We start from the raw sequence: 15,163 nt of genomic DNA, 5'->3' as shown, positions 1-15,163 counted from the left end.
GAAAAAGAAATCTAAGAAAGACTAGGAAAACATTATTCCCTGAAACAATTACTAAAAGATTTAGTTTGTCAAGACCAACTTCAGGACTTCAGTGCAGAAATTTTTTTCATTAAAATTCTTCACTAGAGGGCTCAAGAAACACCCAACTTAGTCTGAAAAGGCAACTCATCCTAAATCACTAATCTTGAACATCTCACTAGAGACACAAATTATCTTGCACACAGCACAACAATAAGAGAAACTAAAAATAAATTTTACCATTATTATTGCCATCATGGCTTCCGCAATTTTCTTGACATTCCTTTTATGCTCAAAATTTTAGGTCAGATACAATTTAAAAATGCAAACTTTGGTACTATGTTACAGCAAATGCCAGGCTATTTCATGTCGTCAGTCTAAAACTGTTCTCAGAAAGAAATTATGTAACCTAATCTTGCATCACTGCTGTGACAAGGGCACAAATCAAAGAGCTTCTGAGCCAATGGGAAGAAATAAAAACGAGGACAACAATGAGCCCAATTGCTTAACATGATTAAAACCATTTCACAGAGGTGCTGATTTTTGCCACTTACTATGAGAGACGATCAGGAAGATTTAAATGTTTAATTTGTAGACATACAAAGCTAGGGAAGGTGAACCTTATTCATAGAATTTTAGCAAACTATTTTGTCTTGTTGTCCTAAATGTATTTTTCATTTGATGAACTCCTCCTTTGCAAGCCATCAAACAGCAATTTTAACTGAAGTTATTGAGGCTTCTTTACATGTAATCAATGTGATTTATTAAACATTTCCATAAACATGAGATAATCAACAAAGCACAGCTTCAGGGAACATGACAGTTGTGGAAGTAGCATGTATACATGTACACAGCAGTTCCTTAGACTGGAACACAAAGCTAGAAAGGAATAACATTTTGGTGTTGCTTGAGATTTACTGAATGGCAGTGAAGCATGAACAGCCCAGGCTCACGCATTATTTACACACGACATTGCCTTGCTAACACATTCTTCTGTTTGAGAAGGTGTGATGATACAGCTTTCCCTATTCTTAGATTGCTCGTGCCTGACACATAACCTTTTAAAAATCAGAATATAAAAAAACTCTCAATATTTTTTCTCAAGATTGGCATTGGATAGTTTTCAAACCACTACCACATAGAAAAGTTTTAAATGGCACAACATATGTACATGACCATCTGATTGCAGCAAGGAATTCCAGTTTTGGTGATATTTGTTGTACAATCCATACATCCTGCCTGCATCTTTGTATTCTTTTCTCTCTCTCTTCCTGGTAAAGAAAAGGCAGGCTGCTTTTAAGGTTTTGCAGGGTGGGAGTGCATTTGGATTTTCTCTGGGTTTGTGTTTTGGTGGGTTTTTTGGTTTAGTTAGTTTGGTTTTGTTATTGGGCTTTGTTTGGTTGTTCTTTCAAAAGGACTTAAGTTCCTAGAAATTATTCTGCTCATATATGCTCATTTTTGAGGTCTTACTTTATCTACATTTATTATTTCTGGGAAAAGTTCACCTCTCAGAACATAATTAGCTTCCATACTAAGAGTATACACTGAATAGATTGAGCCTGCTGGACCTAAAGCTCACATGGGAAGAGTGATCATATTCCAAAGCAAGGCAACTTCTGCTGAAATAGTCATGGGATGGTAGCTCTACACAGTCTGGGCAGAATTCAGACACTCAAGTCAGAAGTATCTTACTTGATAACATAATACAGTACTAAATGTTGCATCGATACTTTCTCTCTTAGCAGGAAAAGCTGTTTTAGGATGGAATCATTGTGAAAAACTGTATTCAGTAAACGGTTTACATATTACAGAGAAGTTTCTCCCTAATCAGTACAAAACTAAATATTATGGCAAGTGATAAATTTGGCAATTCAATGTTTCGAAAAATCCTTAAGAATATTTTTTCATTAATTCTGTATTTATCAAGCTGCTGTAGTTACAGTTGACAGACTCACTATCAACAGACAACAAACAATTCAAAGAAAACAAAACACAGCAACCTCTATGGCCAATGAACACTGACAACACACAGGTTTGTGTTCCCAAACATGAACCAATTTGGGAAGAAGCATGTATATCACCATGAGGCATTCTGTGGAACAGCAAATCATACTGTCCAACCCTCTTTATCTGAACTGCATATGTATTCCTGAAGCTGCCACTAAAGTAGCTCTCTGTTCCAAGTATTAACACCATCTCCCTTATTGCTATGGTGGCCTCCAATGATGCTGGCAGTAGAAGCAGTTCAAGCAAACAAGGCTTTGAACTTCCAGACAACTTCTACTGTAAGCTTTTGTCCCCACCGGAATTTCATCCTGGGAAATCACAAATGCCCACCAAATGGCTACATCAAGTGTCTTCCTGACTATGAATACAAATCTATCAACTGTAGAAAACTTTTGTCAGCTTGACTTATGCTACATTGCTGGGTAGTATAAAAATGCCAAAGTCAGCATGGCAGCTTTATTCACAGATCAGTGCTGGTGTAGCACAGTAAGGAATCAATCATATGTACAAGATGTCTCATTTTTCTTTGCTCCTCTGACGTTTAGTCTAACCATTGGAGCACTTGCCACTGGTAGACAAAGTGAAGCTGAGATCTTACAAAAAAATAAAAAGACCATTGAGGAAAAAGAACAAAGAAATCAGGAGACAACAGGTAAACAACTGTGTCAATTATTCTGCAAAGCAGAATAATTCATTCTTTTTTAAAGTGTATTCTAATGGAAAGAAGCATTTTAAAACTTGCAAGTTTCACAGGATCTTCCATTCCACATGAAACTGGACTGCATTTGTAAAGAGTTTGTAACTGGCATTTGGAAATAAAAAAAGCTGGCTAGCAACTCATTACAGAAAATCATTTACAGCTTATAGTGCTTCTCAGGGTATTAACAAACAAATTAGTTTACAGTTCAGACAACAATTGTGTCTGGTAAGATGAATTGCAAATGTAGAAGAAAAAACACAGTAAAATTCTTCAAAGGACATTAGGGTCTCTGCTGATGACTCAGGTGAGAAAACCAGGAGATACTCCTTCAGAGGCCCAGGGTGATTTGGAGCTCATTTGATAGGCATTATCATGCACAATGGCAGTGGCTGTCCTTCCCCTGAGGGAACAGTGACAGTTGAAGAACAGGGAGGAACACTGTCTTCTACTCAGTTGTAGAGACAGACAGCTCAGGCTTTACTCAGATGCCAGAACCGATTTCTCAAAATACCCTACGGATACAGGCTAAACAACAACCACCAAGAAAATATTCTTGTGAAGACCACGCAAGTGAAGGGGACCTCGGTGAGAAGGAAAACCCACAGCAGATGGGCTGAATACTTTTCATGTAGAACCAGGCTGTAATTATTCACACTTTACAGTATCATCCAAATCCTTAATTTCCCACTTTACTGTTGGTAAAATTAATTGAGAAGTGCTACAGTGAGCTTGTATTTAACTTTGTAGAGAAGAACAAATCACTATTTTGCCTACACTACGCTTTTACAGATTATTATTTTCACAGATTTCAGTTGGACTTTGCTGCCAAAAGGGCTCTGGGGTCTCAAAGGTCAAAATATCTTTTTTTTAAATGAGCAAAATCGTTGTTCTAATTAAGTTTCAGCAACTGAAATACATGAAAGAGAAGGGACTTCCAGTATTTTTACAGAACTCTGGAAGTGTCCACCACACAGTAACTTATGCAGATAGAATTTTTCAGGAATACTGTCACTTCTGTGACTGTATCAGTCATCTGTATTTCATACCTCTGCTCATTTAGCTGATCAGTTTAAATATTGAGTATTTTTCAAGTTTGCAAATATTAGACATCTTGTGTTACCAGATTTCTATCAACAGTTCATATTTAAATGATGAAGGCATAACAAACCAAGGTGTTTACCTGTCATGAGAAACCTGTAGTTCTGCTAACAGTTGATTTTTAAACCAGTGATCAAAATCCACACTATCAAATAGTTCATAAGCAGCCAGTCCAACCGCATTATACACTGGGGAAAAATAACAGTTATGCTTATTGTTTGCTTAAATGTTTAATTGTTAATATTAGAAAATTAGTCTAAGTTTCAAAAACATTTTTGACAACCTGATAAAGAAAAAGCAAAGCATATCTTTCTGAAAAAAGGTATTATCAGATGATGGTGAACAAAAATCTGGAGGAAATTTCAGTAAAAGCAAGATACTACAGAAGAAAACTCAAACCCTTGAAAATAGTTAAAAGCCATAAGAACAATGAAAATCTTATTCCAACATCAAGAGTGGTTCTATCAGAGGTCTGGGACAATGCTTTTGCCATAAAATCTCCTTACTTGTAAAATGGACAGAGTATCTATCTACACTGAAGCACTGTAGCTCACTTATTTGCAGAGAGGAAAGGACTAGACAGTAAGGGAAATTGCCTAAGAGTTTCACAAAAAATCTGAAAAAAAACCACCAAATTTTTACATACACATTTCAAAAAAGTGAAGACTAAGATCAAGTGAAAGCGGAAATAGGATTTAGGTCCTACTTTCTAAATGTCTTAAAAAAGTCTTGCAAATTCTTCATAGAACTTTTAAGAAGTCAAATACATGCACAAAAGTGGCTCAGTTACTTCAAAGGTAAAGTAAAATTTAATTTACCGGCATCTTTAATCAGTATAGCACTGGTATCTTCCATGTTGGCAGACCCTACAAGGCAAAGATAAAATAAAGAAAAAAGTATAACTAAAAGAATGCAAGCAACTTTGCACTTACACACCTGAAGTAAGTATGTTGTAAAGTAAGACTGCTCTGTTATTTTTGTTTTATTCACAAGCTCAGTTATTTCATTTTCAACACTTCTTTTTTAGTGAATAACACTAAAATGAAATCTTGGCTTTCATACCCCAGTTTTGACTGACTTCTTTGAGCTGAATATTTTTAACAGCAACATGCAAGCAAGTCAGAAGCATTTATTTTAAATGCACAGACTCAAAACCTGCACATTGCTGAAGACTGTTTGACCACATGGTACTACTTCCAACAGAGTTCTAGACCTAGTTCCTATATACTTTATATATGTGTGCAGAAGTACTTATAATGTATGAGATTTTCCAACATCATAAGAATTACGGTATTCTTAATATCAGCTGGTACTTCCAACAGTAACTCTCAAGTTCAAAACATACAGAAACCACTACTAGGGGATTCAGGAGAATGGAATTTTAGCATGGAAATATTAATTTCCATAATTCTTGGAACACAAAATAATTGTCAACCCTGTTATAAGGAACCTTTTACCATTCCCAGTATTACAGAACAGCAAGCCATCCTGAAACTAACTTACATAAAGAATTTTATTAAGAGATTCTGTGAAGTCAGAAACCATCCTCAGAGAATAAGTATTTATTTCTACTTAATAAATTGTACCCATCCATTCTGTTAAGGTCAAATATAAAATATTTTAAATTGGGTAAGATAGAAACAGGGGAAACAACAAAAGCTGGAGTGACAGGGAAAACAAAGTGACAGTTACCACTCATCTTTCATGGCCACTACAAAAGTTAGTTTTGGAGTGAAGAATCATAGGAAAGGACAGAATTCAATATGACACTTTAGGATAGAAGAAAATAAAAACTTTCATCATTCCTCAGTCTATGAAGATGTTGTTCTTCATACAGAAAAACATTAGATTTTTAAAAGGAGATTCTTCAGATTTGGGAAGTCCTCGACAGTGCCCAAAATTAGAGCATAACTAGAACTTCTAAAGGTTTTTTTCCTAGGATTTTTGCAGAGACATGGCAGAATTACTACAAACTGCCTTGGAACATTTGAACAGAAAGTTCCCAGAAAAAAAAAAAAAAAAACCATATAGAAATTCACTGAGTTTGATAACCATTCTCCAGTAAGCCTGAAACCTCATTATCCTGGTTTGAGTCAGAACAGTACTAATTCTTTTCAATTTCACTTTTCAGCTAAGTCTCTTCTAACCACACTTTCTGAAGGTAGCAGCTTAGTTATGTAGATTGTGTCTAATTCCAGAAATTATAATGCTCAATGTTTAAGTTACTGCCAAGGATTGGTATGTGTAGAAACCCTCTTGCTTATACTTGCTCCTTTGTAGACTAAGATCCCTGCTAAATCTTGTGTACCACACTAAGGGTGCAGAAAGTAAAGAGCCATACCTCTGTGGAAGAACGAAAAGGCCAGAACTGGCCAACAAGGCATTCCATCCCATCCTTTATGTGTCATACTCAGTATAAAGCTAAGGGATGACAGGAGTTAACTTTTTCTTCTTCAACAGCTGGTGTCTCAGAAGGACTTTCTTTGTTCTGCCTTCAATCATGACTAACATATTCCTGAAGCCAGTTCCAGAATCCAGCTCCTGAATCTAGTTCCCATCTACTGATGGATCCAGTTTAGGACTTCCCCAGTCCCACAGTATCAGTGGTGACAGTGATGGAATCGCCATCAGGGGGGCTGGGTTTGATATTGGCTTTGTTTATACTTGTATCTATTTCATTGCACTGTTACTATTTTCATCAGAGTTGTTCTAATTTTCTTTTCCAATCTGTAAGTCTCTCTCCTTCATTCCCTTTCTCTCTCTTTGGAAAGGGGGAGCCGTTAACAGACAGCATGTACCATTTGCCGAGGGGCCAGCCCAACTGTAATCCCTTGCTGAGCTTGTTGACTTCAAGAAAGCCTGAAATCTCATGAAAGTAGAAATGCCCCAGTCCTTGTCTGTCATCTAAAGCAGTTATGACAAAAGGTATAGAATCCTGAAGGTTTTATCTCCCTAAGATACACATGGCATTTTCCTTATGGTAGTTTTAGAAATAATTTAATATTTTCATGTCCTTTCAAAAACAGAGACTGAATGCACTATATAAAATTAGATATCACAAGGCAATTTTTTTAATATTTGATAAAAACAAATGTAAATAATTCTACATTTTCCAGTTCCTTTATTTTTTAAAGAACCTACCTTGTAGACTGCGAACCATTTCTAAAAGCACAGGGGTAAGAGTCTGATTATATTCATGGAAAATATCAATAAAAAGAACTTCCGTGCACGGCTGAAAAATCAAAAAATCTGTCTCAGAATCTATCAAAATAAAGACAATTAAAATTCATCTTATTCTGAAATTTTATATGCTGAATACCTTGCACCAATGCTGTAGTTTAAAATTTAATATACTTTAACAAACTTAGTATTACATGAAATATCACTCCTCCCACTATACAGTGTGCTTAACTCTACCAAGAGTTTGATCGCCGTATCTATCGGCCAGTTCTGTGGCAGAAGAACAATGGGTCTGTGGCCTGAAATGGCTGGTGTTGTGGAGCCAGTGACCACACCATAGGTGTGTCGTGGTTTCTTTTTGCATTAGCTCTAGTTGGGTCATCTGGACTGAATATCCATTTGCACTTGGAACACACTAGATGCACAGGGTTGGGTTTTTTTTCAGTTTTAACATGAAAGCAACTCAACAAAAACTTCAAGATCTCTCTGCAAATCACAACACAGTGATGATAATTGGAAGATTCAAGTGCAATTGAAACTTTATCCCTTCACCATGTCTACTAACAAAGTCATAACTGCCAATATTAGTTACCAGTTCAAAGAGAAGACAACTTCTACTGGGTTTAATCACCATCAGATAATACACAACACAACTGCTAAGGAAACTTCTTTTCCCTCCCTCCTAAAAGATGAAGTGCATAGTTTCCAGTATATTTCAACACAGCAGAACATCGATAAAGGAACAAAGTTAATTTATACAAATTTTCAAGAACTTTAACTAAAGATTTTTTTTTTTTGCAAAGCACAAGCTTATCTTTACACTGCATATCACCTCTCTTGATTACAAGACTATCAAAAAATGCATCCAGAAAAGTTGAATGGTTTTCTTTCAAATTCAAACACTTACTCTGAGACTGTATTTCCAAGAATCACCTCCTGTCTCTTCTGCAGCTATTATTTCACAAAGAAAATAAAGTATTATTTCAACTACAATTGAAATAAAGTTTAGTATTTAGATATGTGGGTACCACAGACTACTGAGAAATCTCGTTAAAAAAACAAAGTCTAGAGGGGACATTTGTTTATAAAACAAAACAGTCAATATAGCAGTAAGGAATTTGTTGAGCCAATGTGTATGTGAAACTCTTGTGTAGTTGGCTGCAGTTTATTTAGCTGTTAGTGTAACATGTTTCTTACTGAAGCTTTCTGGGTCCTCTTCCCACATGGTAAGTTCTTCCTTTGTCAGAAGGAAATAGTGAGAGACTAGTCTCCTACATATCTCCGTCAGTGTTGGATATGTGAAAAATGCTGTCTTGATGTTATGTGCTTCAAGAGTTTCAGGACTGCTATCTAAAATAGAACAGAAAATTTCAAATTACAGGTAAGTGGCTTAATGGTCAAACTTTTTTTAAGCAAGTCAATCTCCTAAACTAATTTACTTCAAGGGTGTTCTCTAACAGCACAATTAGACTCAAGGGTTGTTAGGGCTTCACAAAATATTTACAACACTTTTCAGCTACTATGTGGACAAGAAGAAAAACTGTTTACCTTTTTTTTGACTTTTCTTTTTTTAATTTAGCATTACTGATTGTAAAAACACACAGAACTCCAAGAAAGCTCAGAACCAAACTAGTTTCTTTAAGCAAATACAATGTTTAAAAGAATCTGCTTTCTTTAAGAGTTAATATTAGTTAAAGAAAGCAGCAATAAAATAAAATACTGTATGCTATAAAACTAAAACACTGTATGTCAGTCAGAAATTATGAAAAATACATCTTCTCAGTTCTCAAAAAGTCAAGTCCTATAGCTTTTATCAGAATGTACTATAGTCTTGTGGCAAGGGCCCACATTTCTATTTCAAGAACTGAAACACAGCTATGAAATTTTCTAAGTAGAAAATTCTCTTACTCATCAGTGGATTTAGGACATCCTGATTTCCTAAATAAAATTATGGTGTAACACTGAAATACATCAACATTTTGAAGAATTTTAAATGCCAGTATTGTGCAGTCTTTTTAACACAATTTTTTTTTTTTTTTTTAATTTAGAATGCTACTTGTTATCTAGTCATTGCCAAATGTCAAACTAATGTAGAAGGTGATTTAGTTTGGTTGGTTGTCTTTTTTACCCCTTGACTTTGCATTATCCATACATACAGCAATGTTTGAAGATTCAGAATGAAACACAAAGCAGAACACAAACTGCTCTATATTCAACTCCACATCAAATTTGCTGGGTTTCTGTAATTTTGAGTATTGGCATTAGTCAAACACAGCAAACACCCCATTTTATCAAACATTTCTCAAGGCAAGTTGGATGAAACCATTTAAGGAAAATAAACTTCCATACTTCAATACCTTTTAAAATCAGTTCAATAACAACTAAAACAATCATCAATTATATTCATGCTCTTTCTGTATTTAAAATTACTTTAGGAAGTCGATATCTTTATAAAATAATAATTTAACCATCAAAATAAGTATTATTAATATATAGACAGAAACATATGACTCTTAAATGTTAAGTGCTTTAGAAGAATGGCTTACGGGAATTTTACTGTTGGGAACAACTAGAAAATTGTTTCAAGGTATAAAAGATGGTTTTAGTAAATAGGAGCAGTACCTTCAATATTTTTGGATGGCTTGTATGCATAATTTTTCACAATCATCTTAATGAGATTCATACACTGTACAATAAACCGCTCAAAAACAATTCCTTTGCCAGCCTCTGTGAAAACATAGCTCACAGCAAACTCCAGAGACCTCTGAACCAAAGGGATAAAGGAAAAGGGATGTTGGTCCAGGAAGTCCAAAAGCTACAAATTAAGTAAGCAGAAGAACAAGAAAAAGAAATTAAATCACTTTTTGTGCAAACCTTAAATGATATCATAAACTACTTATCAAAACAAAGTTCAAATTTATACGATATTATAGAAAACTGAAGACAGACAGGAAATTAGAATGAGATCAGTATCAATGGTTAATGAAGCATTATTTTGCTCTGAAACTCCCCATTCATGTTCAAAAGTTAGATTTTCTTTTAAGTTTAAGGAACAATGTCTATTTTCAACTAGACCATGCCACTTAGCAACACAGTATAAGAAAACTTAACAGCCATACTTAAAACTCTGAACATTTTAGCAGATAATTCATCCCTATCAGAATTATAAGTAAAAGAGGCAAGAGGGAAATAACTTTTTCTTCCTTTCTTCTCCCCCTCCACTACAGTACAAGCACTTGCTTCTTCAGTTCAGCTTTTCCAGCTAGTGGTCTAGAATGCACTGGTCAATTCCTTTAACCTCTCTTACTATTGCAAAAATGCCTAAGCCTAAATTCTTGCATCTGAATTTCTACAGGTAATTATCTATTAAAGTGTATTTCCTCTTCAAGTCTATGAAAAAAAGGTGCACATGCCTAACAGACTTTGCTTGTTAGTTCAGAGTAAGAACTACTGCAACAAAGACTAAAAATGTTGGGTCAGAGCATCTTCAGTTCAATTCTGAAGGTAACAGGTGCCTCCCACTTCTGACAATCAGGCTGTATATTTAAATAAAAATAAATTCTGAAAACAATGGGAATTCTGTAGGCTTTATATCTTTTAAAACAGAGCAAGTGAAAATGCTACAATTACCTTCTGATAATGTGCACAATTAATGATTGCACAGAACTAGCTGACAACTCCAAATGCATTATATAATACAAAAGTTACAGAGGGTATGAGTTTGTTCATTTTCTTTCAACAAACTAAAAGTGGCAAGTTATTCAGCAGAAATAACAAGGCCTTAGAAATAGCAAGCTAATTACTTATAAAATACAGGATGACAAATTTATCTCTTTTATTCATCATGCTCATCGCAATGTTTTAGAAAAAATTCAGAATTGTTCTTTGAGCAAAGCCCTACCTAAAGAATCAATTTATGGAATGCATTTAACTTTTTTTGAGCTAAGGAAATGTACTCGTTACTCCTGCAATTTTTATCAGCATGAATAAAAAGACATCCTTTTCTTAAAAAAAAAAACTTCAAAAATATACTCCACAACAAGGAAGTTTTAGGTTGCACTATTTTCCACTTCTTGAAGATCTGAAACCTACTGGCTTTAAGGCACATAGGTGTGTGTATGGGGACTGCTCCTCCAGAACACTGAACTATTCAGTAACTGGAAGGAGAATTTACTTACCACTTTAGTGAACAGTATTATAGTCTTTTCTAGACGATCTCTGCACACGTTTTCCGCTCTTATACTTCTACCTGGTAAATAAGATATTTAACAACTATAATTTTTTCAGATTTTCCTTCTTTTTCTGGAGGGCTAAGTTTTAAAAAATTAACACTGGAGAATAACTTGTTTTATCTTTAATTCAGGGACTACAGTAGCCAGAAAAAAAGTTCTAGAGCAGAATATATTCCAAGTCAAATTCAATGTAATGAGTACTGGGGGAAGAAGAAAAAATAAACCTTTAACTACTTCTCCCAGCTGCAGCAAAATTCACTGTAACTGACACAAAAAAAAACAAACAAGACACTATTACAGACAACTCAGTGTTAAAAGACAGTAAAAATAATGCTAGCAAATGCTAGCATAGATAAATATTTAAAATACGGAAATGTCCTTTTATTAAAACTATGGTATATTTTTACTACAGAATACTATGTGCTTTTCTAGGACATCCATCTTAAACAATAACTATGGACACTAGAAAACATTCTGAATTTACAAAAATCCCAAAGTTTTAATAAAACAAAAAGAGAAAAACAAAAAGAGACAGAATGAATGTATAGAGGCAAAATACGTGATATAATAAATGTCAGCAACAATTTTGTAAGGTAGCTGTGACTGCTTTTGCAGAAGAACTTACTGGTAAGAAAAGGAAGGTTCAGCTAGTCAACTATCTTGCCAAAAAGAATATGACTATGGTATATTATAAGGGATAAACAGTTACAAACAAAGAAGTCTGCATTTTAGAAGAGCAAAAAAGGTATTTTATTCTATCATCAAACACAGAGAGAGTTTCCATCTTTTCTAGAAACGAGGTTCCAAGTTCAGATCAGCTTCTCTCTGGTAAGTGTGGGCCTCTGAGACAAGTACCTTCATTTATATCACAAGCTTATTCTATTCAGTTTAGATGTATTTTCTCACAAAAAGGATTGTTGAAAAAGAATGACCTAACAGAATGAATGGCTTCTTCCAGGTCTACTACAAATGTATAAGCAAGAAAAGAGGAATGAGTTCAGATGTAACACTGTCAAACATCTTTTTTTTTCTTGCTCCAGTCAACTTCCCTGAAGAAGCTAGGGCTGACACACCTGCCAATCATGCTTATATTTTTGTCAACTATATAAACATGTGGTTGCTTGTCTCAGACTACTACTCGACCAGTTATAAAGTACAGAGAGCTGAATGTGGTCTTCCTTCCCAACTGACATGTACAAAAAAATAAGGCAAACTCCAGGAAAAAGTAAAAACATCAACTCTCCCAAAGAAGAAAATTCAAGATCTGGATTTTAGTAGCACCCAAATATTTTAATGTGGATACTTTGTCAAACCCATGGCTTAAGATTTTTTTAATTTCCGTTGGCGTTATTGTGCCAACTTTCATGGGATTTTAATCTGTTGACATAGAAGAACATTTTTACTGGTCCTTTTCAACAGTTTCGGCATCATTTAAAGTAATAGCTTTGTGCTTATTAAAAAATACCCTGCACCTAAACGATTACTTACGATGCACTAAACTGTAGGTTTTCATCCAGCTTCTAACCCTAACAACACAAGGAAAAATAACCAGATACTTACAACACTCCAGAAACTGCTTCAGCCGTTCAAACACTGCATGTAGAAAACCCTGAAAAAAGTAAAAGTATGTGTTGCTTTTAAAGATTAAGCTTATTTTGCACTGTGCTATGAGAAGAAAGCTGAGACAAACTTAAGTCAGTTCAGATGCATTACCAGCTCAGACATCACCTTACCAATTAGAGTGAACCGAATACCCTACATGAACAATTCCTTCATGAAACAAGTAGTTAGCTAGCAGACTGCATAGATGATCCAAAAGAACCTTACTAGTACCACACAAGCAGCATAGCATCTGTAGTAGGAGGTGTAGGTAAACAGAGACATATGCTTCACCATCTGCTTATCCAGTTCTTTCCTTTCTCAACTCCAGGTTCAGGATGTAGGCTGTAGGTACCAGTCTGCTCCAGCAAAACACGCAGTGTTTGGGGTTAAGTGAGATGCTTCAGTCTCTTTATTTTTTCTGCCCACTGCATGGGCTGCATACCACAGGCTTTTATCTCAATTAGACAAATTCTATCAATAGAATTTGACAGGACAAATACACTTTTACTTTCATCATTAAACAAAAACATCCTCTTCAAATGATGGCGGAGAATACATACAAGACATCTTTTAGTAGGCAAAGGGACCACCACTATCATTTGGTAAATTAAATTGTAAAGGGTACCTTTTCTGGTTTTTAAACATTACACCATTAGTGTCACGGTGTTTATCTATCTAGGATCTGACAGTTCTTAACTGGTAGGACCACAACTTTGAAAGTGTGTTGCTTGATCCTCTTTCACTTAACACTAATGTGTGCCTTTCAATGATTTTTAAACATAGCTCTAACAACACCTGAAATGACCACAAAGGATTTCTAACCCAGAACTAAAAACAGATTGTCACTTACCATCACCTCTACACGCCCATGAGGTTCCTCAAATCCATGGACTGTCAGTTTACGAAGCACTAGGAAAAAAAAAAAAATTACTGGGTAGATACTTTACATCCCTTCTTCCAACAGATTTCAGAATATGATTACAACTATGGTTGCTGTGCTTTTCCTCCACTTTTCCATATTAAAAAATAAATACAATTTTGGGCCTCCGGATGCCTCCACCATGAGTCTAATCTTGTTGAAATTACTTAAAAATTCAGTACATTATGTGTAGATTAATGAAAATAATTCTGAGAATTACTGAATTGAGAAAAATTCTGCCAAAGCTCTCATTATTCAACCTCTGAAAGGTTTTAGAGCAGGAAAAGGGCCAAGTGAAGTCAACCAGGGGCCACAAGCCATCTTATGAATTTTCTCAGGTTTAGGACAACTAGCATGCTGCACCTTCTGAAGCAAATCAAGAAAAGTATCATCTACACTGCAAAGCAACACACAGAGGCACCTCAAATTTTCAAAGCAGCAAAGTACAATGAGGATACATATTCATCCCAGCGATAAGTACTTGAGGATCAACCTGAGATCTAAAGTGACTACTAAAGCTACCTCATCACTGTACCAAGGTAAATTTAACACAACAAAACTCACAGCTCAGCTTCCTGAGTTAAGCGCCTGAAGACAGACAGATGCAACCCTAAACTACAACGCACAAAGCATCTTGCTATGCCCTCCACTCTCCCACCTCCTAGACTTGGACTCCTTATGACATGTAGTAGAATGGTACACATAGAGAAACAAGAGCACCTTCTCCCACTTCTGTGTGAAAAATCCTCCTCCTGTGCTGCTAAATAAACCGAGCTAAATCAACCAAGATCACTGGTCTTCCCAGTAGGCACAGCTTTATCAAAGAATGCTAACTCTTCACCAAAGAAGTCTTCCTTGTTCACTGTGAAGAAACTTAATTGATTCCGTGTATTTAACATCAATCTATATTATTACCTTTCAATGACAACAAGGTTCTTTCTAGAGAATTTGTGACTGCTGCTTCATCCCCTGTAAAAGCTTGTTGCAGGAACGTATCAGTATGATGATTCCATAAGGAACACGCAAAGCTATAAATATCTGATGCGAGCTGCAAAAGGAAGAAAGACCAAAAACGTATTTGATTTCCTCAATTTGGCTATAGCAAATAAATTCACAAACTTCAAAGACCAGTTTAGATCATTAAATTATTTAATCTTCTTGTGTATCACAGGCCACAGTGTTACACTTGCTTTGTCGTGACTTGGTTGTACTGATCCAAAGATGTTTTCCACAAAAATATCTTGTCTCAGTTTGAAGATGTTATGATAGACTCACTTGCTTCCCTAACTACTTCCTCTATGACTCTACCACATTAGATTTAACTATGTATGGCTCCCTTCTCATCTGATTTTCATTAAATATGGCCACAGAAATATATTTTAAATATATTTTATGTTATAATATGTA

At 35.3% G+C, this 15,163-nt stretch overlaps 1 protein-coding gene across 1 annotated transcript in view; it reads right to left on the bottom strand.

Annotated features, from left to right (window-relative positions):
* IPO11 (importin 11) overlaps positions 1-14,804 on the bottom strand; it is a gene marked incomplete at its 5' end in the record, with an annotated part of 61,818 nt that extends 47,014 nt beyond the window's left edge. Inside the window, 10 exons of the mRNA XM_008936435.1 lie at positions 3,906-4,011; positions 4,642-4,689; positions 6,965-7,055; positions 7,911-7,954; positions 8,201-8,353; positions 9,626-9,818; positions 11,182-11,252; positions 12,796-12,844; positions 13,688-13,746; positions 14,672-14,804. Coding sequence (XP_008934683.1) covers positions 3,906-4,011; positions 4,642-4,689; positions 6,965-7,055; positions 7,911-7,954; positions 8,201-8,353; positions 9,626-9,818; positions 11,182-11,252; positions 12,796-12,844; positions 13,688-13,746; positions 14,672-14,804 — 947 coding nt within the window. The remainder of the gene's footprint in view (positions 1-3,905; positions 4,012-4,641; positions 4,690-6,964; positions 7,056-7,910; positions 7,955-8,200; positions 8,354-9,625; positions 9,819-11,181; positions 11,253-12,795; positions 12,845-13,687; positions 13,747-14,671) is intronic.
* Between the last annotated feature and the right edge of the window lie 359 nt (positions 14,805-15,163).

Source organism: Merops nubicus, unplaced genomic scaffold, assembly GCF_000691845.1.
Source record: "Merops nubicus isolate BGI_N331 unplaced genomic scaffold, ASM69184v1 scaffold1343, whole genome shotgun sequence".
Lineage (NCBI taxonomy): Eukaryota > Metazoa > Chordata > Aves > Coraciiformes > Meropidae > Merops > Merops nubicus.
The sequence above is the reverse complement of the archived record's forward strand: the minus strand, read 5'-3'. Positions and strand labels throughout refer to the sequence as shown.